This window comes from Amblyomma americanum, chromosome 4 (assembly GCF_052857255.1).
Source record: "Amblyomma americanum isolate KBUSLIRL-KWMA chromosome 4, ASM5285725v1, whole genome shotgun sequence".
NCBI classification, from domain to species: domain Eukaryota; kingdom Metazoa; phylum Arthropoda; class Arachnida; order Ixodida; family Ixodidae; genus Amblyomma; species Amblyomma americanum.
This window is the reverse complement of record NC_135500.1, coordinates 220,823,704-220,849,896: the sequence shown is the minus strand read 5'-3', so window position 1 is coordinate 220,849,896 and position 26,193 is coordinate 220,823,704. Positions and strand designations below refer to the sequence as shown.

Sequence of the window (26,193 nt, the reverse complement as noted above, 5' to 3'; positions counted from 1 at the left end):
CCGTTGTTCACACTTTCAAGCGCGACCTGCGAGTCGCCTTTTCGTTTGAAGCGAAAACTCTCGGGAATGACGTTTTCGCGCGCTTTCGAGAGTTTCGTCTGCTTTGGCCGATGTGAAACAGTTATGCTTAGCGACGACTACGACAGCCAGGAAGCAGCTAAGTTCGTTACCGAAAGCTCACCTCGCTCGCTACTCGCAAGCGTGAATAGGCTCTTAATCAGAGAGACATTTCTTTTGTGCTTTTTGGCATGTTTCAGCGCCAGAAACGTTCTTTAGAGCGGTAAAATTTTGCTCACCGAGCGTGCCCCATAGAATGCTACGCCGCAAGTCTGCCCGTGGTCTTTTGGCCACTTTTCAGCATCCAAGAGACCGTGGTTTTCTGGCATCGCAAAGCGTCACGAAAATTTTATTTTCGTTTAGATTCTATCACGGGGGACACCAGCAACGCGATTGCAACCGGTTTGAGCGCGCTTCCGTTTGCATCCACTGTAAACAGCTGGGGGCACTCGGCACTCAGGTCATCGGTCGTAGGTTTGGTACTTTTGTGGCCTGTTCTGTGCCTGCCTGAGACTAATTCGTCGGCTGTATTAATTTGACACTGCATGCGCAAAAGGGTCACCGCCGCGGCGGCGATGCCTCCACTCGCCACTTCGCTCGAAGTGGGTCAAGCTCTTCGTGCGCTTTGAGTAATGCAACCTAAAATGCATGTGTTTGGGTCGGGATCGGAAGAAATTTCGAATAAAACGACATTTTGAGTAAAGCGATCTCGTTATAACAAGGGATTACTGTACATTTTTATGTGCCAAAGTCGAAAAAGTGGCTATGAGATGTGTTGTAATGCAGAACTAACTTCAGCCCCTCGAGGCTGTTCAGCGTGCACTGAAATATTGGCACCAGAGCGTTTTTGCATTCTGCCTCTATAAAATGGCTAACCTTGGCCAAGACTAAACTTAACGCTCAGTATCACAATGCCATATCAACCTATTTACAGATGGCAATGGCTGAAGGGAAATTAAAAATAAATATTCTAATAAACGTTTTGCAAAAATTCAGGATGTAAAGAATATTAGCGTCTAAAAAGTGTAAGTAAGTGCACATGACTTCACTAAATGAAATGTGTTTCCACTAAATTCAAGTTTGACTGCTACAGATAAATTCAATATTACTTCTTCACAAACACAACTCCCTATGGAAATAGTGCTAAAGAATAAAGAATGCTGCCAATGAAACTGCAGCACCAACTTCCACAAAGCAACCACAGAAATATAATTAGACGAAAAAAAGACCACATATCGCATCACAACATATAGGTACCACAGAATATACAGCGACATCCTAATTCCACAAACATGTACAGTTACGCACAAATTAAATGCCCCAACAGGACACCAGTGCACACAGAAAGCCTTCAAACAAAGCAGTGGAACATCGTCACACTGAATGAAACACTTGCAACAGACACTCCAGATGGAATCCAGCACTGCAGCAACACTGCCGAGCAACCTTACCCCCCTGAAGGAGTCCCCGTGAGCATTGGAGCAGGCAAGTTGTCAAAACACTCGCTGGCCGTGCAAAAGTGGAATCGCAGAGTTGAACTACGGTGGCGGAAACCATGAAAGAAAAAAACCCATGCATACAAAAAGAAAGGAAACCTTAGAGAATGGCTGGTCTGGACAGAACTGCCAGCAATGTAAAATACATCGAATGGCTTAAAGAAAGGCACACAAGCAGAGTGGAAATTTCCTTCGAAGATTTAAATACAAAAAACAGTTATTGCATTTAAAAGCGCATCAACAAAAATGACAAAGTTTTTGTCTTCCTGTCAAGGAGCAAATACTGCTAGTGCTTTTTAAATTGCTTTCAATCACATATGTCAGATAAAGCCTCCTCCCAAAAAATACAGTTATTGAGCTGGGTACAGTTTCACTAGAAATATCACTTCATCCTTAACAAGTTCACGACAAAGGTAATCTCAAAAATATGTTTTGCACTCCAACATCAGTATTCATCAGTGATGGCACACTTGTTGCATTATTACTATACACTCCCCAGCATAGTAGAAAAAACAAAAGCACAGATTACAGCTGTGCCGCACTTACATACAAAATGCCCTGCAGCTTAAGAGGAATCGCACAGTCTGCAGGGTAGAATCCCACAAAACCCTGCCCGGTAAGTGAGAGGCAGTACACCTCTGGTCACTGCCTGCTCCCTCACTGGGCCCTGGCCGCGCACACATCCTGGTTGCGCTTCATAGTAGAGTGTTTTAGTTTCACGTACGTAGAGGGTTCATGTACGCAAACGTGAGAAGTCTACATAGCCTGCACGCAGGTCGTTTGAAGCCCTTATAGTTACACGTACGCGAAACACGCCGCGCATTACGCCTAGCGCCATCTGCTATGAAACACAGACACTGGTTGTAGCCTAAATCATCCAAGACAAGTCTTTAAGCCAAGCCATTCATAGCGAGACCGTTGCTATGACGACGGCCAACGCTGCTTCGTTAGGCTTAGCAGCTGAAAAATCGCCCCTCTGTCTGAAAAACAAAAGCTATTTGTCGCTTGAAACCTTATGCGAGGGTAAGAATGGGCAAATCGAAGGCGAATACAACAGTTTAGAACACGATATCACCTCGAGGGATTAGCAACGAAGCTGTTATCGCTGTGAAGCGGCGGGCAGGGCGCCGCCATGTTTGTCAACGCTACGTACGCAACGTAAAAATTCTAATCTCACGTACGTACGTGAGACTCGCGCATACTCTTTGCATTCTGCGCATGCGCACTGGTCACCCGTAAGAGCTCTACGTACGTGAAGCCTCTACGTACGTGAAACTAAAACTCTCTAGTGTCGTGCTGCGTGCTACTCTGAGTCACGGATGTGTGACGTCGGCGCAATGTTCTGCTTGCTCGGCGGCCGGGCACACGCAACAAGGTATGTAAGCAGCCGTTATTTGCTGTCCCCGAGGCCTTTGCCAACCGGCCTTGTCAGGCTTGTCCCTAACATAAAGAGCTGAGAGCCTCACGGCCTGTCCTTGCGGAACCTGTGAGTGCCCAGTGAAACCCACCAAGTAACTGCTGCCACTGACGCGAGGTTTGAGCCAGAGTGTTCCCGCTGCACCAATTTGCACATGCCCACTATTGTCCGAGCGCGCATCTGCTGCGACACACTGTTGGTGGATGCTAGATGTGTATTAGGTGAAGGAGTGTAATACAGTCGAGCCCACATATAACGACCCCACTTAAGACGAACTTTCGCTTATAACGAACGAGACCTGCACGACCGTCAAAATATACATCGTTTCAATGGCACAAAATCGCACTTATAACGAACGTCATTAAGCCGTGCTGATCGGTTACAGCAAACGGACGGCGTAAACCCGGCGCCACGGTGTGAGATAACCTGCCTCCGATCCCTTTGTGCGCCCGGCGCGCGGCATGTTTTCCCGAGGCTCATCGCAGGCCAACTGGCAGCCCCATTTCGCCCCGCTCTCGAGCAAGCTACCCTCCCCCGGCAACGCGCCTTCCAACACCGCCCTCCCACTCCTCCTCGCAACTCCGCTTCCCTCTCCTCACTCTCTTGCAAATCCGCGCGTGGCCTCCGCGATCAACCGCGCCGCCGCCGATGCCGATCGCGGAAGCCACGCTCCATGAAGCAGGCCTTCCGTGGGAGCCAAGAGGTGGCTGCACTGACACTCACGGACACCCCTCATTGGTCTCTCCACTGGCGCTGTGCCTCTGTATCTTAAGCTTGATTGGCTTGATTGCCGCCTGTGCATGTTGCACGTCTACCCCATCGTGCGCTTTTGTCACTCTTGTTGCGGTGCAGACGTTTCGATGGCTTCGTACAAATCTCGGGCCCTGGTTGTAATTCGGGATGGCGGACGGGAACACCGTGTCCATTTCCGTTGTATTTAGCGGTAAGCGGTAGAGATTATGAAAGTGGTCTGGCGGAGGTGATGACCACTGGTGAGCGGAACTGCTTCCGCAAGGCCGGCTTCGTCAACACAGTGTCTGATGCTGAGCCTGATTCTTCAGAAGGTGACCAATCCGGCGGCGATTTGTGGCAGTGCATCATCGATTCCAACATGGGGGGTCATGACATTGGTTGGAATGATTTTATTTCTATTGATGGCGATGCCGACACCGCCGAACCGTGCATGGAAGAGGGCATCGTTTCTGAAGTGTGGGACAAGAGTGACGCGGAGGAATCGGATGAGGATGAAACTTCGGAGCCAGCACCCATAAGTGCGCCTGTAGCAATGAGCTACATAGAGAGCCTCAGACAACTTATCTATGCCAACGGCCTCGGCGATAGCATGCTTCTGCTTTAAATAAACTGGAAACCTCCCTCATTGGATCTGCGCTGCAGAAACAGACGTCCATCATGAACTTTTTCGCAAAGAAAAAATTTTGTGTTTTGACAAGCAACTGTCTTTAAAGCTGTGGTCCACTTACTACGAACATCGGGATATACAAGAGTAAGTGGATGTAATTACTGTTCTTGGTTCTTGTATGCCGACATTTGGCCGGCAGCAAGGAGAATTGGATTTAAAATTCTTCCCACCAGTCGATTAAAACTCGTGATGTCCTTACTGGAACGGAGAGGCTGCCACCATTTTGAAGTGAATGGCAGAGTAATGCAGCCTCTGAGATTCGTGCTGAAAAATCGGTTTTGACACACACTGCAGTCGCTGATCGCAACACCTGTGTTTCATACTTTGGTTCTGACATAATAAAGTTAGGCGAAAAAAAAAAAACACAGACGAGACAGGGTACAGGACGAGCGCAAACTGACAACTAGTTTTATTCATAGAACACGGCATGAATAAAATTAGTTGTCAGTTTGCGTTCGTCCTGTACCCTGTCTAGTGTGCATTTTTTTTTTCACGCAACTTTACCGCCACGTCAAAACTAATTCACAAACTATCCCGACAATATGTTCTACTTAATCACTTTGGTTTTTTCTAGTTTATAAAAGCTCAGTTTTCAGTGAGAGTGCCTAAAGGTTTAATAAGATAAAGTTTGTAACACTTCAAATAATGTGAAAAAAAAAAAGCAATTAAAGAAAGACCCCACAATGGGTAAATGGATAAAATTAACGGTAGGCAAAAGATGATGGTGAATTCTTATGGCGCAAGGGCATCGCGGCCAAAGAGCGCCATGGCACAAGGTGTATTTCGTTTGCTCAAGGTTGGGTCAAAGACCCATTTCCCAAGCATTTCACCCTGATTAAGCCGAGCACCAGGCATGGGAAAGCTTGTACCCATTGTATAACCGGTGGGCACCCGGCAGCACTGGGGATCGAACCCCACACCTTCCGCGTGTGAGGCGGATGCTCAGCCACTAGGCCACTGCTGCGGTGGTAGGCAAAAGAGTAATGAAATTACATTTCCAAGAGTGGAAGCAGGCTCCAGCTTTTTGGAGCAGGCACGAGAGCAGCAAAAGTCTTATTTTGGAGCAGGTTTGGAGCAATTTGTAGGCTATTTCAGAGGAATTTTGTAGCAGTCTGACGACATTAAATGCGACTGAGAGCAACTTTGTTCGCAACTAGCCCAAAAATTTCACGAGAACCAACATCTCGTCACAAAAAACATGCAGGAGACGGTCCTTGCTTCAGAAGAGCGTTTGAAATCTGCCAAATATCTGAGTAGCATTTTGAAGGAAAAACAACTGTGCTCACAGCGTTTTGTCACAAAACGGAGATGACAGACAACCGTGCCTCATAGATGAACACCTTGGCTGTCCAGGTTTGGAGAAGAATGCCATGAGGGCATCATATGACTTTAGCACTCACTCAACACTAGGAAGCAGTGTCAGCCATCTGCTGTTCACGTGCCGCAAAAATTCTAGTTGGGGCAGTCCTATATCATTCAGCAGCTCCTTCATGTCTGCATGCCTCGTGACAAACTTGAAATAGTCGTGGACAACAGTTACAAGAGACTCCACTTCCACGCTGAACATATCTAGCCCAACAGCAAAAGCGTTGTGAACTTCCGCATTCACCGATGTCAACCATGCCGGGGCTCACTTCCTTTTTTAGCCTTCGCTTGGCTTTTCGATACATTAGGGCCGTCACTGAGGGCATCCTCAATGCAGGAAAACAGCTCATCAGCGGTCGCATGGCCCAAATGAAAGGACTGGAGACGCTCCACTACAACATTTTCAGTATTAGCTCAGTAGTAGTGGACAAGCACGTCCAGCTGCTGCACATTAGCCTCAGGGATTGGGCTCTTGTCAATCATGACGGTGTAAAACGTGTCGGGCATATCAAGCTCCTGAACTACTTTTGCCTCGAAATGTGGCCCCAGGCCATCAGAAAAAATGTAAAAAATGTCTGTTTCGTAGCGCGTGCGCAGTGTTGCCCAGCCGAAAATAACACTCGGCTAAATTTGGCTCCGTATACTTGCATTGAGCGTAAATTGCCGTTTAGGAGCAGCTTGGCGCAGCAGATCAAATTGGCACAGCATGGCACAATTGGCCCAGCACTTCCACCCCTGCATTACCCCCATGGTGTGAACTTGAGCTCGTTCACACTAACCAGTTCACCTGTACGGGCCACACACCCTTTCTGCAGCTCTTGCTTGTATCTATCAATCCGCCACCTTCATTCAAAGCCCATGGAGAGTGTTTCTGAGTCCCTCGAGAATAGAATGCTACCAAAGGCCAGCTTTTAACATAAGAGCTCCCGGTCTGCAGAAAATCCGGAGATGGTGTCATCGGTGTCGTCATCGGCATTGTGATTGAAAAAAAAAAAAAATGGTAGGGTTTTAACATAGTTAAACCGAGTAGACGTGCAAAAGCATGTGTTCATTCTTCACCTCTTTTTTCTGGTGTCTTCATGCGCATGCAACCACATTTCTCACTCTTCATCTTCACACCCTCTCTCCACCCTGCAGCAGCTGCAGGGTGGAGCTACAGCTGGCACATTGCTCCAATGAACTTACCCGAGCTTCCCCATATTGGCTCCAGCTCGTGCGACGCTCCTCCGAACTAAGCCGAGCTTACCCGAGTTACTCCGAGGCTTCACACAAGATTGTTGTTTGGGTTTGACCTCATTAAGTAGTGCCTTTGCACTAAAAGAGTGGCACCGCTAGGTGGAAGGTGGGCCACCTAATCATGCGACCCTGTGACATCATCACAACCTGCCCGCAGGATTATGAGCAGACTGCCCACCGTGGCAAGTGGCAAACATCTCGCCACGAGAGGTTGTTAGGGAAGATCAACCTGGGTCCCACAAGCCCCACCGGTGGCAGCACCTGCCATCGCAGGACAGTGGCGCATCCCTTAACCGCTCCACCACTCCGCCACGAGTGGCACGACGATTCCCAGGAATCTAGAGTACAGAACGACCAATTCTGCATATATGGGCATTAACCCATTAACACTATTGCATCATAAGGCGGAGTGTCTCCTCCACTTTTCTTGTACAAGACGAACAAAGAGCATATTCGCAAGTGAGCCGAGCATGTGCACAGGCCATAATTCCAGTCCAGCACACCTGGACCAGCTATCTTTCAGCTCACTAGCAAGATCCCTAAGAGAGTGAGAGGTGGCAGACAGTTGAAAACAACGAGCAAAAGGTACATGGCTCTGCAACTCTCGTAATGTTTGAGTGCTGGTGATTCCTGAATAAGCTATGGTTAGACCACAGCAGACTGCAATGCCTCCCTACAAGGGCTCACTACAGGTAACACATACCTGGCAGGCCCTTGGTTGGAGCTGGCACTGAAGAAGACCTCCAGGAGGTCCGGATGCTGGGACAGGCTGACGCACAGTGTGTTGAGCAGCACCACCAGGCGCTTCTCCACTTCGAGTGGAGCGCAGTCCGCACACGATGCCAGCAGGTGTAGAAGGGGCCGCAGGAAGGGCTGCTGAAGCAGCAGCTCGTGGTGCGAATGGCTCACAAGGACCTGCACACACGGGGATGGGCAATGCTTGGCCCACACGTGCACCACAGAGTGCTCACACAAGCTTCCAAGATTGTCTGTAAAAGGAGCATTGAGAACGAGCTCAAGTCCTCCTGTATCGAGAGGTACTAGCACTGAAAATACAGCTTTCATAAGCCAGAAAAGATAAGAAAATGAAGTAGTAGGGGTACTGCTGCCGCTGGTCACAAGAAAACTGCCGCGACTGCACCAGCATTCGCTTCGAAACAGTCCTTTTCCTCACTGACATCATCGTGATTTACTTGTAAGGAGTCACCTTAATTGAGGCCACAAAACAAGTTTACAGTACATCTGATCTCAAGCCGAATGCTGCTCAAAGAATGAGAAGGCGGAGGAGAACTTCCTGAACACTTTCAGCAAAATGTATGGACTTCAAAAAAGCTCCACAGTCGCCCTTTAGGACTGCCAGACAAGAAAGGGCTGCACCTCATATATTCGCAGCTGCTCCAGCTTGAGGGTGGAAAGGAACTCGCCCGTGTACAGGGACCATTGGAACAACCGGTCCAGAACACCTTCCATGAGCATGTAGTCCAATATGGGCCCCACTGATGATGGGGACATTCCTCCATTGGGTATGGATGCTTCTGCACTCGTGGCCTCATCAATAAGGAAGTTGACCATCTGATCCAAATGATTCAGCACACCAGTGACATCATCGGCAGTTGGCTTCACAGTGCCACCACTGCAGAAAGATGAAGAAAAAAATACATTTTAGCACACCTATCCTTGGCCTAAGGCAGGTTCCTCACAAAGCATGCCCTGACTAACACAGAGGAGCCCTGAATTGGTTCCTATTCTCCTCTACTGCAGATGTTGAAGCAGATCTTGCACCAATGTCTGTCCTGTTCTGAGCTTTAGTTCTGTGTAATCAACCACTTGCAGCCACTTGATCCAATGAGATAGGACATATACTGAAGAGCTCATCTTTACATTTCCTATTGCATCCTTACCAAGGAGTGAGAAAACAGCTCCTTGAGGGATACTGGGGCCATTCAAGGCCAAATAGTTACATACATACATTTCATTTCATATGGCTCAGTTGTCCACTGCTCATTTACTTTTGTCTTTTATGTAGTTTTTATGTCGATTTAAAATGGGCCCTAGGACCTAACATGAAAACATGTTAACACCAGGAATAAAGCTTCACTTGATAAACTAATGATCGAAGACAGTGCTGCCAGAGCCATTGTGCTAATCGTATTTGGCTGGCATTAAACACTTAGTAAGGTGTGGGTGCGGGCTAGTTGGTGATCCATAGTAAACGTAAAGAGTGGTAAACATAGGGTCGTAAGAAAGAAAGCGCTTGTTCATCGTCTTTCTTACATTCCTGTGTTTGCCATGCTTTACTTTGCTACGCATTAAACACACTGAGGCAAATGACTTCAGTGCAAACAGCCATGAGAACTTTCCTTCTTCTGAGCCTAAATTAAGAGAGTGTTGTTCTTATGTTTGTGACATAAGTTGGCAAGTTACTGCAATTCTTTGTACAAACTACATAAAAGGCAAAAGTAAATGAACAATTTGATAGTTTACAACGGTTAAAAAACGATAGTGCAAGTCTTGTCATCTCTGCTACCAACATATCAGAATGAAGTCATTTGCTATACAGAGCAATTAACACAAGATAAAAATGTTCAAAAAAAATATCTACTCATGCAAACAATCATAACTTACACAAGTCTGCCCTTACTTCACAACTTCTGCAACTACGAGGAGCAAACTTAAGCTTGCAGCAATTTTCCACCATATTTTTTTACACTCACAGTCAGCTATAATGAACAGGTTAGCCTATATTCATACAAAGAGGAAATGTCACAGCTCGTATTGCAAATATCCCTTTCTCTTTATTGTTTGTTTCATTCAATGTCACACACATGATCCAGCAGACTCCAAGTTAAATTAGGATTGCATGCGAGAGATATCTGAAATTTTGCAGAGCTGACTTACGCATGAGACATGTGACAGACTGTTTCCGATTGTTGAGACAGCTATCTGCTATTAATACATTACTAAATGGCATCCACTCAAGCGCAGCCATATGGCTACAAAGGAAAGCTACACAGCTTTCTCAGAAACTTCGTAGGTAAAGAAAAATTTGTCTTGGTCCATATGGCTGCGCTTGAGTGGATGCCAATGACTAATTTGCTCCCTTATTAGAAATTTACTCAACCTTGGGGGATTCACCTACACATTTGACCAATATTATATTTATGGTGTTACTATATAATTTAATCATAATCTTCTACAGAAGTAATGCAAAACTTTATTTCTAACAAGCAGATATTCCAATTTACAGTGCGTGGCTTCCAAATAGCAGCAGCTTGCGTCATTTTCGGAATTCTTATTTTCAGGTTAATACACTGAGGGCATCTCCCATTCCCGCAGTAATTACAGTCAATACATTTACCATATACCACATTACCTTGTTATTGTGCACAAAAACTTGAAAAATATCTATTTGTGGTATAACAGCTTTCATCCAAGCCGGGCTGGCAATCGGGACTACCCAGCACAACCGCAGTGAGCACCCACAAATTTTGCGCCAGGACGCGTGACGGCTTTAACAGCTGGGTGACTGTCAACACAAAAGGAAAGAGTCAGGGGGTTCTTAACAGCAAAAATAAAGGTCGACAATTTTTAAAACAAAAAATGGCGTGAAAAGCTATGACGCTACCCTCGCCGTTTGTCGTCGGCACCTCAGAGGGTACCTACCTCGACTTCTCGATGACTTCCAAGGCCCGGAGCCAATGCATCCTGAAGGCCTCGATGACAGTCTCGGGCGCCACATTGCGAAGTATCGGCGCCCTGCTTCGACGCAGGCTCGCTCGCAACCAGCCGCTCATCACGGCGCTTCACGCAGCTGCACAGCCACACACAAAAACGTGCATCCCGAGCCTTCAGTTTCGTGTCGCCATCGGCAATTTAGTCTGTGCATACCCAGGCGTTTCGCACAGCGAGTACCCTGTCGGCTGTTGTTGTTCACAGATAGCATTTTTGTTGGGCCTTAGTTTAGCTCAGCTGTGAAAGAAGACATGCTCACACCTGTGCAAGTAATTCTTCACAGAAATGATACCCTCAAGAGCATTCAAGGACCGAGATTGAAGCTACAGCATTCCAAGAGATACACGACTACACTGACCGTTACATGCCCTTCAAGCAGTAACAAGTCGAATGAGGAGGGCAGACAGCGATTGCACGACAAGTCTTTGCAAACGAAACCGTCCTCCCAAAAAACACCGATAGAGTCTGGACCATATTTGAGAAAAATAACGGGCCAGGCTTACAAGCAGGCAGCACGGTTGAAGTGCAGTATCAGCTGAGTACCGTTACATGGTCTGTCAGTTTCTAGCGACATCCGATTAAGTATATCGAAAAAAAAAAATAAAACTGGAGTGATAAAAGTTAAATGAATTCAGTAACGGACACCCATCATAACTGGTACGCCATGACCGGCCATGATAAACCAGGAGCCGGAAATAGACTACCCTCGCCACCCCCGCGCGCTCGCGCTTCGTAGACATCACATCCGCTTGTGCGTTTGTCATTCACTTTTCAATCTGAAAATTGCGGTTATCTCTGGCACCATTTGCTGCGACGAGTGATATTTCCTGCCGCTTTATTTTTTGCTTTTCCTGCGGGGGCTACAGCCGTTGACTTTAGTATCCGCCTCGTTGTTTTGGTGTGCGAGGTAGTTTGAGGTCTCTGTTCAGAAAGTCCATAATGTGGGCAGAGGTCTCTGGATGGTTGGGCTAGTTGTGCCTCTGCTGCCGCGTTATTTTTTTCCTATGTAGAGTAGTGCAAGCCGCTGTGAGACTCATCCTTCGTGCTCCGCGCGACGTATTCTTCAGCGATGCCGTCTTTAAAAATCGTCGACGATGTGCTGCTGCATTGATCGCAGTATGCGAGAGAGAGAGAGAGGAAAGAAAAGGATGGAGATAGCACCAGTGCTGCGGTCAGAGAGCATGATCATGTTTTTTAAAGGTGAGTGGGTGCTTTAAAATTCCCTTTCTACCGTCGGTGCCCCACTGTCAGAATTTTGCTGATTTCATTGCTACGTAACAGTGCAGTGATCGGTCGAGAAGGGAGCTGCTGCACGTTTTTTGTTTGGTTTATTGATCGCACCTGCGGCTCCCGATAGGCCTACCTGTAATTTGTGGCTGAAAGTTTATGCGCGCTTGAAGCTACTAGTTATGATCTCCGTGTTTATTTGACGCTGCGTGCGTTGTGAGATGCCGTGACGCCCCCCTTCTTCACCGATTCGCGTGAGTAACATAGGTGGCCGCGCACCGTTGGCAAAGAATGTGACCAATTATGCAAATGCGGGGCGGTATAACTTCGCTTGCTTGCCGTCCGGAAGCTGTCGCTTCCGACGTGACAGTAGGCTCGTCCTTTTCAAACAGGATAACGAGCGCACGGGGTTTTGTTTACTGGCACGCTTATCGGGTAGCTTATGTCCAGCTGCACTCATGACAGCAAAGCTGACTAAACGGGAGCGGCAGGAGCCTTGCTAAAGGACCGATGACGACTGACGGATATTTTTGTGTGTCCTCATCACAGGCCAGGTGTGGTGAAGCGCCGGTATGGATGAGGCCTTCTTGACGGATCTTCTAGAGTGCTCTGTCTGTCTTGAGCAGCTGGACAGCACAAGCAAGGTTCTCCCCTGTCAGCACACTTTCTGCAGGCGTTGCCTCGACGAAATTGTCCACTCTCATAAGGAGCTTCGCTGTCCAGAATGCCGGATACTGGTGAGACTACTGCTGGAGAACCTCTTGCAATCGTTTTGGATATGCTTACAGTGTCAGGAGTTTGGAGTGTGCAACATTTAATTGCCCGTGGTTTCAACTTAAGCCAAAATAATGTCTGAACTTCTATCTTGCTGGTACCAACAGAGTAGAGGAGGAATCGACAGAAGTTTGTGAAATTTTCGCACAGGCAGCGACAGCTGACTTCAAATTCATGTACAGTACTGTATCAGAATAACAATGGGCTTTGGAAACTTGCAGCATAATGTCGCTTGGATGGGGAAGAATGACTGAAGTGACATGTGGCATCTTGAACAGTGCAAAGTGCATCTTTACGTGTGTTGCTTGAATGCATGGTTCTCCTGTGTCATGCCCTTTGTTATTTCGTCACATGGATTACATTCCTATTGAGAAAATTTGTCAATATAAAAGCAATGGTGCTGAGATGTTGATTATGATTATAAATCAAATTTCTGTCATCGTAGTAAAGTGCAGCCTAAATGGGTTGTAGCAACATGCCTGCAACAAAACAAGTTCACACTCAGCAGAAAACTTTGTGCAGTTGTGTCTTTATTTACATCTTTGTTTATTTGTTATCAAAAGGCCAGTGGTTTAGTTTAGTCATTTGCACATGATTCAAGGCACATGGCACAGCCTGCTGAGTTTCACTGGTTGCAGTGGGAACGCATGTTGAATGGTGCTAGTAAATTGATGGCCACCACAATACCTCCCTCTGTCCGGCAGCACAACCTGCTACTGTCTGCAGTGTTGCCTGCGGATGTATGATATCTGCTCATTGTGTGCCCCCAAAGCACATTGCTGTGCTGAGAAAGATTGGCTATTGTGGCCTTCAGCCTGGGTAAGCATCCCCCATGCTGCTTTTGGCACACATGGCATGCTGTACCACACATGCTGGCATCTGAGAATCATGGAGTACCTTTGAAGAGAACACATGAGATGCCTGTGCATAAAATGAGAAGGGCCACTGGTGCAGGCTTTGTTGGCCTGCATTGTAATGATAAAGATGCTACATTCACTGAAAATGGAGCTTATGCTAGCTACAAAAGTTAAAAAATGAAACGCAGGTGTAGCCGTCATTGACCATTTTCGCAAGGAAACTGTGTTGCATGAAGACTGTTTTTTTTTTTTTTGCACACAGATCCCTCAGGCCAAACTAAATTGCCAATCACTTCCGAACAGGGGTCACAGAGTCCTTTCGGTCTTAATGTCAGAAGTTTGAATCAAATGGCAGGCAAATTTTTTAACCCAATTTTCTTGGTAATATTGGAAAAAGATCAGCAAGGTCCGTAGAATCGATTTTTGCTAAAACAAAAGTTGGGTGGAGTTGCCGTCTGTCTCCCTTTGAAAGAAATACTAAGCATGAGCCACAGCATCTCAGGATTGGTGATGCAGGTGGAGTGCTCGGTGGACGAGCTTCCGCTCAACATCTTGCTGGTGCGTCTGCTGGAAGGCATCAAAAACAACTCGCGACTCGGTGGCAGTGGCGGCAGTCGGTCCCCGTCGGGCGCTCCCCTTCTGGGTGGCTCTTCTCTCATCGGCCATGCCAGGCCCCTGCTGGCTAGCCATACCTCGTCGGTGGGGCCACGGGGGGATGTGCCCTCTAGCCGAGGGGAGGGGGTGCGCACCCTTGTCAAGCAGCTGGTGCCCCAGATGCCATGTGCCAAAGCCCTCTACTCCTACGATGCCAAGGACCCTGGGTGAGTAGCACCTGAAGGGAAGGCTTGAAGAGGGAGTCACTTGTATCTGTTTCACTAGGAGTGTTGCTGTTGAGAGTGGAATTTAGACCTTTCCATAAGGTACTCGCAGTGCCAAAGCACCTGCTCTATGGACTATAGTGGGACCAGCAAAAGTCATTACGTACTACGTCAGCTATGGATGGCATGACTCTCCAAACATCTCTACTCGGCTCCTGGCCACATTGAGTGCCCTACAGTTTAACCCTTTGGGAGACATACTTTTGTCTGTTGCATGGGAAGTCTGTGACGAGCAGTGTCCTTTGTTTTCATTACTTGTTGATCGGCCCCTATTTTGATGCTACCCAGTGAGCACGAGTTGCACAAGTTTATTAGCTACAAAAGCAGCTGTCTGCTTCTATCTGCATGGCATGTGATGTTCCTGAAACAGGATATGTCATCCACTGCAGCTCCACATCTTGGAAAGCTCTTTTGCGCTAATTTGTTTTGCCAGGAAGTATAGTGAGACATTGATTGGTGAAATGAAGCTGTAAACACGGAGGGATATTTTTTGGAAAATAGAGCTCCAAATTAAGCCAGGTACCCAGTTGTCAGTGTACTGATCGGGAATTGCAAAAACCTGAGCCTTCTAGCTGTTTAGCATCATTTTACAGGGCAAACTCCATTACTCAGACCGGATACTTGGGGGCCCGTGTAGTGGCACGCAGCACATGAGACACGGATGCACACCTGCTTAGAGCTGCTTCTCAGTGTCCACTCCTCACCTTGTGCCCCAATGTGAGCCCTTTGTCATAAATTTGCATCCTTCAAAACTGGGAGCAGAAGTCACGCATAGTCTTAACAAGTACACACAGTGGCGGCAAACGTCGTATGTATTGAAGCACACTAGTGGCGGCTTACTTAATGGTTCGTGGCATGACTTGCGGGTCACCCAAACTGCTGGCTGATGTCAGTTTCTTCAAACATGACCACGGGAGCAGTGTGAGCGGGAAAGCTGACCACATGCTCCCACCACTGCCTCACTGAGAGGTTGGAAGCTTGCTTTTAAGAAGCCCTTCGTCGATGTTTTACACCTGCTCAGCCTGCTGTGTATTAGTTGCAGTTGTAATAAATATTACTTTCGTCTTGCCATTTCCCTTGAGCATGGACACAATGTCAGATTGTTGATAAAAATTCAGTCCTAACTGGTTCTTTATTACCGAATGCCTCATACCCCGATGTCTGTTGTTAAAGAGGTCTCTTGAAATGGTGCGTAACAAAGTGTACAAGAAATTTCTTGTCTGTTACAGCTGTGCCCCCTGTAAGGGGTCTCAACTATATAGGTAAGCCAGGGTTTGGATGCTCTCATTATGGATGGGGGAGAGGACTAAGCCAGGGGTGAAGTTCTGTTCAGCCATAACTTGAGTGGATGTTCCGGCGCGGGCTGTGCTCTCTACCGGGGCCTTGCAGGAATGTCCTGCGAGCTCGTACCATCCGGTCTCTTGAGTAACTCCCATGCCCTAGAGTGGGTAAGGTGAGCTGGACAGCCTTGATTCCTGATCGCATTTGTATTGTAGTAGTGTTGTATTCCTTTGCTCACACTCGTTAGCATGCACGTTCGTGTGGTTGAGTCGGTGGGCTGAATGGTCAGCCGCGGTCAAGTGGGGAAAACGCATTTATCTCCGTACATGAATCCCATGTCTGGCGCCCAGCGTGAGGCACCAAGGTAAGGGGTCACTCTGCATGCAGCTGGTCGGAAAGGCGAGCTTCCATGCCAGCTGCACGCAGCCATTACTCATGCATAATGCGTTTCCCCAGCCACGGCAGGTTTGGACAGAATAGGCAACAGTAGAGCACACTAGGAAACCTAACACAAGGTAAAGCATGCTGCAGAACAATGTTCATCCAATGAAATAGATGTTCGGGTGGCTGACCAAGTACTCGTCGAGCGACGTCGGGGTGTTTGGCAGGCAGGAGGAGATCCCTCGTGTCTCGGCAGGTTTTCCGCCGCAAGCATCTGTTTATAGCCCCTCAGGTATTGCTCAGTGAGGAGCCATCAGTTGCTCAACAAGCTTTGGAATGGACCCTTTCCTAAGAAGCTGGCGCAGAGCTGCATTGTCTCAGCACTGTCTAAGGAGCAGGGGGAGATGCGAGGATGGTGGCGTGTATCCCACAACTTACGCAAGCAATCAGTGCATAAAATTACTTTACCAGACAAGCTTTAGATAAGTGGGTTGTATAGTTCCATTAAAAACTGTAAACAGGTTCCTTGGCAGTTTTATTTGTCAGTCATTTTGTATATTATGAGAGATGACTGTTTTGTGATTGGCATGCACATTTGCAAACACCTGCTTCAAAAAGGCTGTTTAGGTGCTCCAAGATACACTTTTACAGCGACAGGGCACTTTCCCCGTGGGCTCTATAGTGTTGCTGTTGGTGTAACACAGCACCGCACTGTTGGGTCAGCGTGCAGCGATGTTACACATGACGTCACTGCGATACACCATCGCAGTGTACCATGCTGAGTGTCCGAACAGGGATGTCACGAGTGGCAGCATAGTTTTCAGCACACACATTTTACCAGAGAAGACGACGAATAATAATGAGTAAACAGTAGTATATTCACTACCATAAACAGCTGTCGCTGAATGTCGCAACACACAGTGTAACCGTCTATGAGTTTCTTTTTCTTTGTTTTGCCTGCTCTAAAAGCAGCTCCAAAATACCATGAGCATATCACATCACTGAATGTTATAACAAGTGTTGTGGTTGTGCTTCCCTAATGTGCCTTACAAGAACTCCTGGAGAACTAAATCTCTAAACTACTGTGGCTGAGCAGAAGTGCAGCTGGAGGCATTGCCATGATGGTGTGATTACATCTGCAGGGACCTGGCATTCCGCAAGGGGGACATAATCGTGTTGCGCAAGCGAGTGGACCAGAACTGGTTCCATGGGGAATTGGGCAGCAAGCAAGGCTTTGTGCCGGCCAGCTACGTCCAGGTGGTGGTTCCCTTGCCATCGCATATCCCCCAGTGCAAGGCACTCTATGACTTCCGCATGGGCGACAATGATGAAAAAGACTGCCTCACGTTCCTAAAGGTGAGACTTCTGATCCTCTTGCTTACCACTTGCTCTGCCTTTTCTTAAAGTGTTGTGGGACGCAGATGTGTCTGCCCTTTGACGTCATTCTTTTACAACATACTTCACCACCCCTCGCGGCTGCTTTTTTTAAGTCAAGGACTATAGACACCAAATGTTTGCTTGCATGTTTTATTTTAAATGATGCGTTAGAGATTTAGATGCATGGATTGCCGCGTGGTATTCACCTGCGACTGCTAAATAGTTAATAATTTATTTTATATAATTATTTATTGTACTCTGTAATTTATTGTCATCATCAGCCTGACTACACCCACTGTAGGGCGAAGACATCTCCCATGTTTCTCCAATTAACCCTGTCTTTTGCCATCTGCGCCCACTGTATGCCCGCAAACTTCTTAATCTCATATGCCCACCTAACTTTCCGCCACCCCCTGCTACGCTTGTCTTCTCTTGGTATCCACAGCATTACGTTTAAGGACCAGCGGTTATCTTGCTTTCACATCACATGCCCTGCCCAAGCCCATTTCTTCCTCGTGATTTCAGTTAGGATGTCATTAACCCACGTTTGTTCCCTCACCCACTCTGCCGGCTACCAGTCTCAATGTTTCTGATCTTTATTTCTATAGCTCACTGCATTGTCCTTAACTTGAGCTGAATCCTTTTTGTTAGCCTCCACGTTTCTGCCCCGTAGGTGAGTACCGGCAAGGTGCAGGTGTTGCATACTTTTCTCCTGAGAGATATTGATAAACTGTCATTTATTATAAATTATTTACAATAAAGAGTATATTTCTTCTTAGTGCTGTTTATGGTTATGATGTGAGGCATGAAAAAAAAAATGGCATCATAACTGCTGGTAAATTTGTTGTCTTTCCAGCTCTTCAAGTAGGCCGTTTAAGTGTTGCAGTGTTTAAGTGTTGCAGTGAATTAAAACTATGTATCGCCGTTTATATTCTACTTTCTTTAATGCCTCACGTGACCCTAGTGTCAACTACATCGTTCGATTGATGAAACTGAAACCGAAACAGCATGAGAAAAGAAATTCAGTATAAATTATTTAGCGGTTGTAGGTGAATGGTGTTCCATGTATTCTAATGTCTAAAGCATCATTTGAAAGAATAAAACATGCAACTTTAGTTAGATGTGTCAAGTCCATTAAAGTGAATCTTCTCCATTGGAAAGTTTTCGTGTATGAGAAATCAGGTCGTTTGCAAGCATGCTATTGAAGAAGGAAGTGAGTTTTGGATGGAGAAGTGATGTTACATGGTTCTGCACTTGTGCAGTAGTGCTGAAATTTGAAGGAAAAGTGAGGCATTTTGCATCAGATCTGACTCTAAAGGGTTGCACTAAAGGAGGCACTGGTGCTGTCTTTTCCTGCCCCACTGTGCTTGACGTTTACTTGTATGATAATGTTGGTTCCATGCTTGTGTCATTTCATTATGCAATAAATGTTGGAAGAAAAGGTCTAGTTAAGAGGTTTGTTTGTTACATGTGCATTGTTTGGTGGGCGTAAAGGCCTTCATGCACTACTGTTCAGAAACGTTTGATATTTTGCCGGGTGAACGAAAAGGATGTGACCAAAATGCAAAACTTAAGTTTTCTGGGGACAGAAATGCGTTCACGGCTTAATGCTTTTAATCGCATTCCAGGGTGATGTGATCACGGTCATCAGGAGGGTTGATGAAAATTGGGCAGAGGGAAAGCTGGGAGAAAGAATTGGAATCTTCCCGATATCATTTGTTGAGGTGAGTTGTAGCAAACTGCTGGTTGTTCTGACCATGCACTCAGTTGTTCGATGCATTGTTTCAGCTGTGTCCACGTAAGCACACTCTGCTATGCTCTCTTTCTGGTGCCAGATTTGTTCCATGCGTTATTCATTTCTTTTTTTTGCTTTCTTCGCATAAGAATTGCTGGTTTATCGCTCGAGGATAATTTACAAAACTGCTTACTAACCAGCCAAGTCATTTTGCTTTAAAGGGATGACAAATGGTTAATGTACAGGCAGCGATTGTTAAGACAGCCATAAATATATGCTAGTGTCCTTACTCCCTTGAGCAGATAGCAAAAAAAGAAAGAGGGAAGGAAAATAAGTGAGAAAAGGGCTCAATAAGTACCGTATTTACTCGAATGTAACGCGACCACGATTGTAACGCGAGGGTCGACTTTTCGGGTGTGAAAAGGGGGAAAAAAAGAAACTACGATTGTAACGCGAGGGTAGACTTGGGGCGTGCGACAGAAAAACCGAAAGAACCTGAATGTGACACGAGGAACCGACATTGCACAGTTCTGAGGGTCAAAGACAACTTTATTGCAACTTTATTGTACAAGCCAAACAGGCATTCCTATACACCCTCATCCTCACGGCAGTTGTCGCCGTCACTGTCATCATCACAGCTTGACTCTTCTTTGTCACTAGCTTCCTCCCACAGCAGGTCGTCCTCGCTTCCGTCTAGAGCATTTGAAATTGAGCATTTCTTAAATGCGCGGTAGCCCAAATCATAAGGCAGCCCGTACCAGGCTGCTGAAACCCCGTGGGCAACGGTAGACGTGCTTGGGCATTTCAGCCTACCTGCAGGTGTTGTTGTTGATCCGCTTTCAATCCACTCCCAGTATAATTGTCGCAAGTGATCCTTGAAGGGCTTGTTCATGCAAACGTCCAGAGGCTGGAGAATGGATGTCATGCCACCCGGTATAACAACGAGATGCGTTCGGTCACGCTGTAGCTTTTGTTTGACGCCGGATGTCAGTTGACCTCGGAAAGAGTCCAGAACCAATATTGCTTCCGGATGCAGCAATGCGCCTGGCCTTCGGTCCCACACGCTTTGAATCCAATCTATGACAAGATTCGAGTCTATCCAACCTTTTTTGTGACAGCGCACGATAACGTCTTTCGGGAAAGTTTCTTCCGGCGAAAAATGATGAATGGAGGCGAGCTTGCGGCCGTCAGCCAAACATGCCAGCGTAACGGTAATCCGATTTTTTTCGTTGCCTGTGCTTCTAAGGCGAACTTCGTGCTCACCAGACTTGTGCACTGTTCTGGACATAGGCATGTCCAGATACACGGGGGTCTGGTCGGCATTGCCGATATGTCCAAGTGGCATGTTGGTAGAGCTACGAAGATCGATGACGTAGCGCTGGAACTCTCGAAGTTTTGATTCGAAGTCCCCGGGCAGCTTCTGGCAAATAGAAGTCGTGCGTCGAAGGGAGAACCCGGCCCTTCGCATAAACTTCTGCACCCAGCCCTGTGATGCCTTAAACTGGTTTTGGGTCAAACCCGTGTCCCGCGCAAGCTCCGGTGCTTTGCACTGAAGCATTTCAATGCTTACTGCAAGTAGTCTGGAACGTTGCTCGCTAATGAACTCTGCAAGGCGACGCTGCAATTCCAGGAAGCGGCCTTTCTTGGGCCCCAGAAAGCCTTTTCGCAGGCTGTTGCAGTTAAACAATTACTCGCGATGTTTCCTCCATCCCCTGATCGTCGATTCGTTGACGTCCAGACGTCTTGCAGCCGCTGAATTTCCCACTTCCTCAGCAAGCAGAATAGCGTTGCGCTTGAAGCCAGCTGTATACTGAGCGCGTGAGCACGCCATTCCGCTTGAAGACAACTCGATCGTTTGATGGGGATAGGCCTGAGACTCGAAGCACGGAACGCACAACTACACACACTGGCGCCAAACACGAGAAAGAGCGAACAAAGCGCGCTGCTCCATGCCCTGCTGCCTGTTAGTCATGTGGCCACGTTTTTGCATCAGTTGCAAGGATTAACAGGCAGATGGCAGTGGGATCGCTCGCTGCTTTGCGAGCGCTCGGTGCCTCCGAGATGGCTGTTCTATTTTGCGGTCACGGAGGCCACACAATTTCGCTACAGGTTGCGAGCATTCGTCAAGAGGTGACGCCCTCTCATCGCGCTAGTGACTCTAGCTGGCGTCGACTCTTGTTGGCTTGTTCTCACTGGCGTCGTTTATTTATTTATTTTGTTTTGCGTTTGCGATTAGGCTGCCGCTTTGTCCTAGTAGTTGTGACCTGTGGTTCACGTACTGGTTGACCGGTGAGTTGGAGTGTGTGATTTCAAATGACCAGTACGATCAACGCACACGTTTGACACATGAAATGATTTTAATAGTGTGTGTTTGGTGCTCTTCATAGCGTTTTTAAACCTAGTATTCGGTTGTAACGCGGGGGGTGACATTTCCTTTCTACTTTCGGTAAAAAAACTCGCGTTACATTCAAGTAAATACGGTATTCTTTAATCTGGAGGAGTGCCGTAGAAAAGTGCACATTTAGTTTGCTTTTGTGACAGTCTGGAGTGCCGTAAAAAAGTGCACATTTAGGTTGCTTTTGTGACAGTCTGTGATGGGCTTTCATTCTATATTTATCGATAGGTAAAGTGAGGTTTTCATTAACCACCAATCTGATGAGGTGTTTGGGATACGACTGAACGACAACATTAGCTGACTGGTGGCACTTTGGGATGCTTGACCGCATTGGAACTTATAGTTAGCCATCATTGAGTGTTCTTGTCCAAAATTTGACGCCTCTCTTCTTGTGTTTATTTGTACAGATGAACGCTGCAGGAAAGGCACTAATGAAGCTTTCTAACAAGTAAGTTGTCAATGTGGTCTTTTGAATCTCTTAATGCATCATTGTCCCTGACGTTGGCTTGTTCTGATAGTGTTCAAGTGGGACCTTCGAGAGTTGCACCCCCAACACCGAATTCCGAAGCGCCGAGCCAAACAGTCATTCCAGCCGGCACCACTCCATCAGGCAAGTGCTTTCCTGCTGGTACCGTATTTACACATGTAGTTTGTGCACCCCTAATTTATTACATTAATTTATATAAAATAAAAAAATCTTCTGTTAGCACATTTCACATTGCCTGCTGCACCAGACTACCAGCATGCACACGTGTGCGTAAGGCAGGCTTAGGAAGATTGGCGTGGTCACGTTGTCAAGTGGCAATAGGACAAATTGCGCTCCATTTACCTGGCTCGCTTGCGCTGGCGATCGCTTTCTTGGCCAAACATTTGCTTGCGCGCCAGAATCCGAAACTATGGAGCCGTTCGCTGTTCAGCTTGCCGCTTGTCAGCTGGGCTGCACGCGAGGGCGCTGTTTTATTGCCTTTGAACTCCATTAGCTTTTGCCTGTTGGCTCTGCTATTGTATCATTGTGCATTTATTGCTTTGCACTGCACACACACCGTCATGCCACCCCGTGGGGAACTACGTACCATGGGGCAGGGCAGGTGGGGGTATGCATCTTATATATGGAGTCACCTTTTTTTCTTTTTTTTGGTCAGCGTGGTGTGCAAGTTGGAGGGGTCGAAGTAAGGCGGCAATATACAGCGTATATTGTGCATTATGATCTTTGTCATGTTTCTTAGGATGTGTTCACAAAATTTTCACAGATTTTGTGCACTCTCTTCTTGAAGCTTTAACTTATAGGAAAAAAGTGTGCAAATTATGCAGGTAAATGCGTTATGTAGGTCATGGCAGTCATGAAATCTCATCTGGTCAACCTTGACAACAAGCTGTTCAGTAGCTGAACCTGCCTCTGTAAAATGAAAGAGGAACTGGGAAGGGGGCAGCAAAGCTTATATTTTAAAAATCCGCACATAATATGAGGTTTTTTTTTCCGGGTTTTCGCATGTCAAATTTTCATTACGCATCATATGCAGGTCCAAACAATTCTCGACCAAAATCCACAGTTCCAGTTTCGTTATTATCGAGCGCCATAACCACCATGCTTCGAGCGAAAGGAGGCGCTATCTAGCGGTGGCGTAGGTCGGTAGTTTCGATTTCGACACCAGGTTACTATGCTGTCCTGACCTCGCAGCGCCCAGGACGATCGCAGCTCCCATGCTATCAGGACCGCGAAAGCAGTCCTTGGTTGCTTTTAAAAGGGAAGTAATTGTAGCTGCCGAAAGCATCGGTACTGCATCAAGCACTGCTACATGGTCTGTATGAGGTAGGGAGAGCCTGTAGTTACTTCCACCGGACACGGTTCTCTAGCCACGCTGTGCAGTTGGATGGCGGACGCATGGGCGAGTGTTCCCAGGGAGCTCATCGGTTGTAATTTCAAGAAATGCAGGATATCAGACGTGCTCAACGGTACTGGAGACGCGTTTTTGTGGAAAGACCTCTTACAAGGGCTTTTCGGAAGACAGTACGCCCAACGACGACGACAATCACTACCGTAAAAACCGGAATATAGGTCGAACTTTTTTCAATAAACCATGGCGAAAAGTCGACCCCCGTCTTATATACCGGTCATTGGCGGAAAAACTACAGCAGTCTTGCAACAATGAGCGGCTGAAGTCAACAGCCTCCATCACCATCGCCATCAGCAGCGGTGCGGCCGGCGCGGCAATGTTAGCGACTATAGTTAACGAGAATACTGTCTAGTGGCCCGAACGAGAGGGCGCGGGCGTGCTCTTTGGCGCAGAAACCACCAGATGGCGCCACTGCAACTTTTTCTAGCGGCACTGTCGCTGCTGTGTCAGGAGCTTGTGTATGTTTCGCCTCAGCGTTTTAACGATGGGGTGCATAATACGTTCCTAGTTAAGAAACGTGCATGCCATTGGCTTCAACTTCAACATAACCTCCTAGGCACCTTTTTTTCCTCACCGTGCCCCTTTGAGCATTTTGGCAATGATGAAAAATTGCATCGCTCTATGTCGTCTGCTACCGACAAAGGGCTATGCAAAATGCTCGGTTTTGCTGGTGGATGTAATTTTTTTAGGTGCATCTCTTACTGAGCTGATTTTGTTTACATGCGACTATGGAGCTACCCTAGGGATTCATCTGTGAGGGCACTGTATGAGTGATCTCCTAAATAACTTTTCCACTTTTCCTGAAGCGGCTCATCGGCCTCAGAAACGCATTTTATTCACAAAAATTTGCACCCGATTAAAAACATTTTCACCCCAATTTTAGGCAAGGCTTGCTATGTAAGTGCAAATATTTGTAAAATAAAAATTATAGCAAATCTTGGCTGCGGGGCAGGCACATTCTTAGAGCAATCAGCCGAAATTATGTGAAATGGAATTTCACCCTAACAGGTCCTTTCCAGGTCCAAGCGCACCGACTAATTTTCTGGTACTCAGAATCTTTTTACTTCTGGTTGTTCAAAAATGGAAGGCGGTTTTGTTATGTAAAAAGTAGTGATAGCTAGGCACTACAGCAGTGAGCTCGGCTGCCAAATTTTCACAGTGGCCAGAGAGCCAGATCTCTGTTTTTGCCTTAAACACCAATATCAAGGCTACTGTCTGCATGTAGCTTCATAGGAGGCTAAAGCATGTCATGGTAAGTATTTTCCAGGTCAAGTACAATTTATAAAGGGGTCCCTGCAGAGGGACGACGATCACCCTTGTCGTTCATGCGGGTGAACTCGGCTGGCTTGTGTTTGCTGTTGCTTCTTTGGTCATTAAAAGCAAATTCAGACAGCCTTCACAGCCTGTCCTCAAGACGCCATCTTTTTTTTTTGCTACATAACCGTGCAGCTAACAATACGAAACAGCGTTAACAATGCGAGCGCGCATAGATGAGATGTACACATGGGTGCTCGTGCGTACTATCACGATGGAAAGAAATGCGAACAACCCGGCGCCTACATGCTTCGCTGTTGGAATTCATTTTGATCGCGATTTTACCTGGACGGTAAGAAAAATGCATTAGAGTCATCCTAGAAAGTATTACGGACGAGTCTGGCGTCCCTTAGCTACCACCGAATTAAAAGCGCGATGAAAAGAAATGCATGCAGCGGAGTGCCTATAGGCTCCGCTCTGTTCGCGTTTCTTTCGATCGCCCCTTACCTATTGTCTCTGCGCCCTCGATTTGTTAGCGCTGTATTTTAAGAATGATCCACCACCAAAACGCCCAAGCTTCTCCATTAGAATATTAGCCGCCTGTCACTTGATGCTACAGTGCAAGTGGAATGGTATGGCGGTATTTTCAGAATTAAGTGCTGCGGCTGCTGCATCTGCATGTTGCCTGCATCTAGAATTTATCATCAAACTCCTGCGTGCCACTGGGACAGCTTTGCTGGCCAGCATCTGCGTACAAAATGGCAATGAGGATGCCAGGCTCGAGGTTTCCCATAGAAACCGAGTGGGAAAAGTCATTGTTAAATGCAAGGCAGACTACAGTATAACTGGGAACGTCTGCTCAGACGCTGGGTATGGGTAGTGCGGCCAGAACGAAGACTGGCGCACAATTCTGATAAGATGCCTAGCCAGATCCTGGCTCACTCTACTTGTCATCAGGTAACTGAAACCTTCACATTCTGTTAGGTACTTCAACAGTGACAACACACTAAATAGTGTCGCACGCAGTCCTGTAGGTGTCGGCTTGCTTATAAAAGCCTTGCATTCCATTAGTCTGGTTTCTCCATGCACTCAGGCGCGACAGAAATAAATGAAGTTTGTCAACAGATGCAGAATTGGCACCTAGAACACCAGCAGTGAGGCACGAAAAAGCAAGTGTTGAGCCGTTCCTACTGCCCGGCCAGCACGGCAGCAGGGGCGCGGAGCTAGTAAAAGGCGCAATAGCGCCCCTTGCGGCTAGGAGAGGCGTTTTGCTTCAGCTGCTCCGCTGCCGCGCGCCTCCGTTCGCGCCACTAGACCAGTATTCTAGTTCACTATAATTAGCGACGTTCTCGCACCGCCATTTTGCGTTTCCGTTGTTGCGAAGGTATTTTGGTTAAAGGCTGCTCTTTCACATTT

General features: G+C 47.0%; 2 protein-coding genes and 1 pseudogene across 7 annotated transcripts in view; 1 reads left to right on the top strand and 2 right to left on the bottom strand.

Moving 5' to 3' along the window:
• The window catches only part of LOC144129421 (FHF complex subunit HOOK-interacting protein 1B), a 32,490-nt gene extending 21,065 nt beyond the window's left edge, over positions 1-11,425 (bottom strand). For 2 of the 4 annotated variants that reach the window (XM_077663566.1, XM_077663567.1), the window contains exons 1-4: positions 11,227-11,425; positions 10,655-10,802; positions 8,369-8,624; positions 7,695-7,906 (exon numbers count right to left, since the gene is read on the bottom strand). In XM_077663566.1, the coding sequence (XP_077519692.1) occupies positions 7,695-7,906; positions 8,369-8,624; positions 10,655-10,785 (599 nt within the window). In that variant the 5' untranslated portion in view covers positions 10,786-10,802; positions 11,227-11,425. Of the gene's footprint in view, positions 1-1,508; positions 1,596-7,694; positions 7,907-8,368; positions 8,625-10,654; positions 10,803-11,226 lie in introns of all 4 variants that reach the window. The other 2 variants (XM_077663565.1, XM_077663564.1) reach the window with 2 other exon arrangements.
• Positions 5,442-6,505, bottom strand: LOC144127708 (uncharacterized; annotated as a pseudogene).
• A 19-nt stretch (positions 11,426-11,444) lies between the features above and the next one.
• Positions 11,445-26,193, top strand: part of POSH (SH3 domain containing ring finger posh) — a 55,914-nt gene continuing 41,165 nt past the window's right edge. Inside the window, exons 1-8 of one of the 3 annotated variants that reach the window (XM_077663561.1) lie at positions 11,465-11,923; positions 12,500-12,687; positions 14,098-14,402; positions 15,689-15,721; positions 17,264-17,477; positions 19,127-19,222; positions 22,036-22,076; positions 22,147-22,238. In XM_077663561.1, the coding sequence (XP_077519687.1) occupies positions 12,523-12,687; positions 14,098-14,402; positions 15,689-15,721; positions 17,264-17,477; positions 19,127-19,222; positions 22,036-22,076; positions 22,147-22,238 (946 nt within the window). In that variant the 5' untranslated portion in view covers positions 11,465-11,923; positions 12,500-12,522. Of the gene's footprint in view, positions 11,924-12,499; positions 12,688-14,097; positions 14,403-15,688; positions 15,722-17,263; positions 17,478-19,126; positions 19,223-22,035; positions 22,077-22,146; positions 22,239-26,193 lie in introns of all 3 variants that reach the window. The other 2 variants (XM_077663562.1, XM_077663563.1) reach the window with 2 other exon arrangements.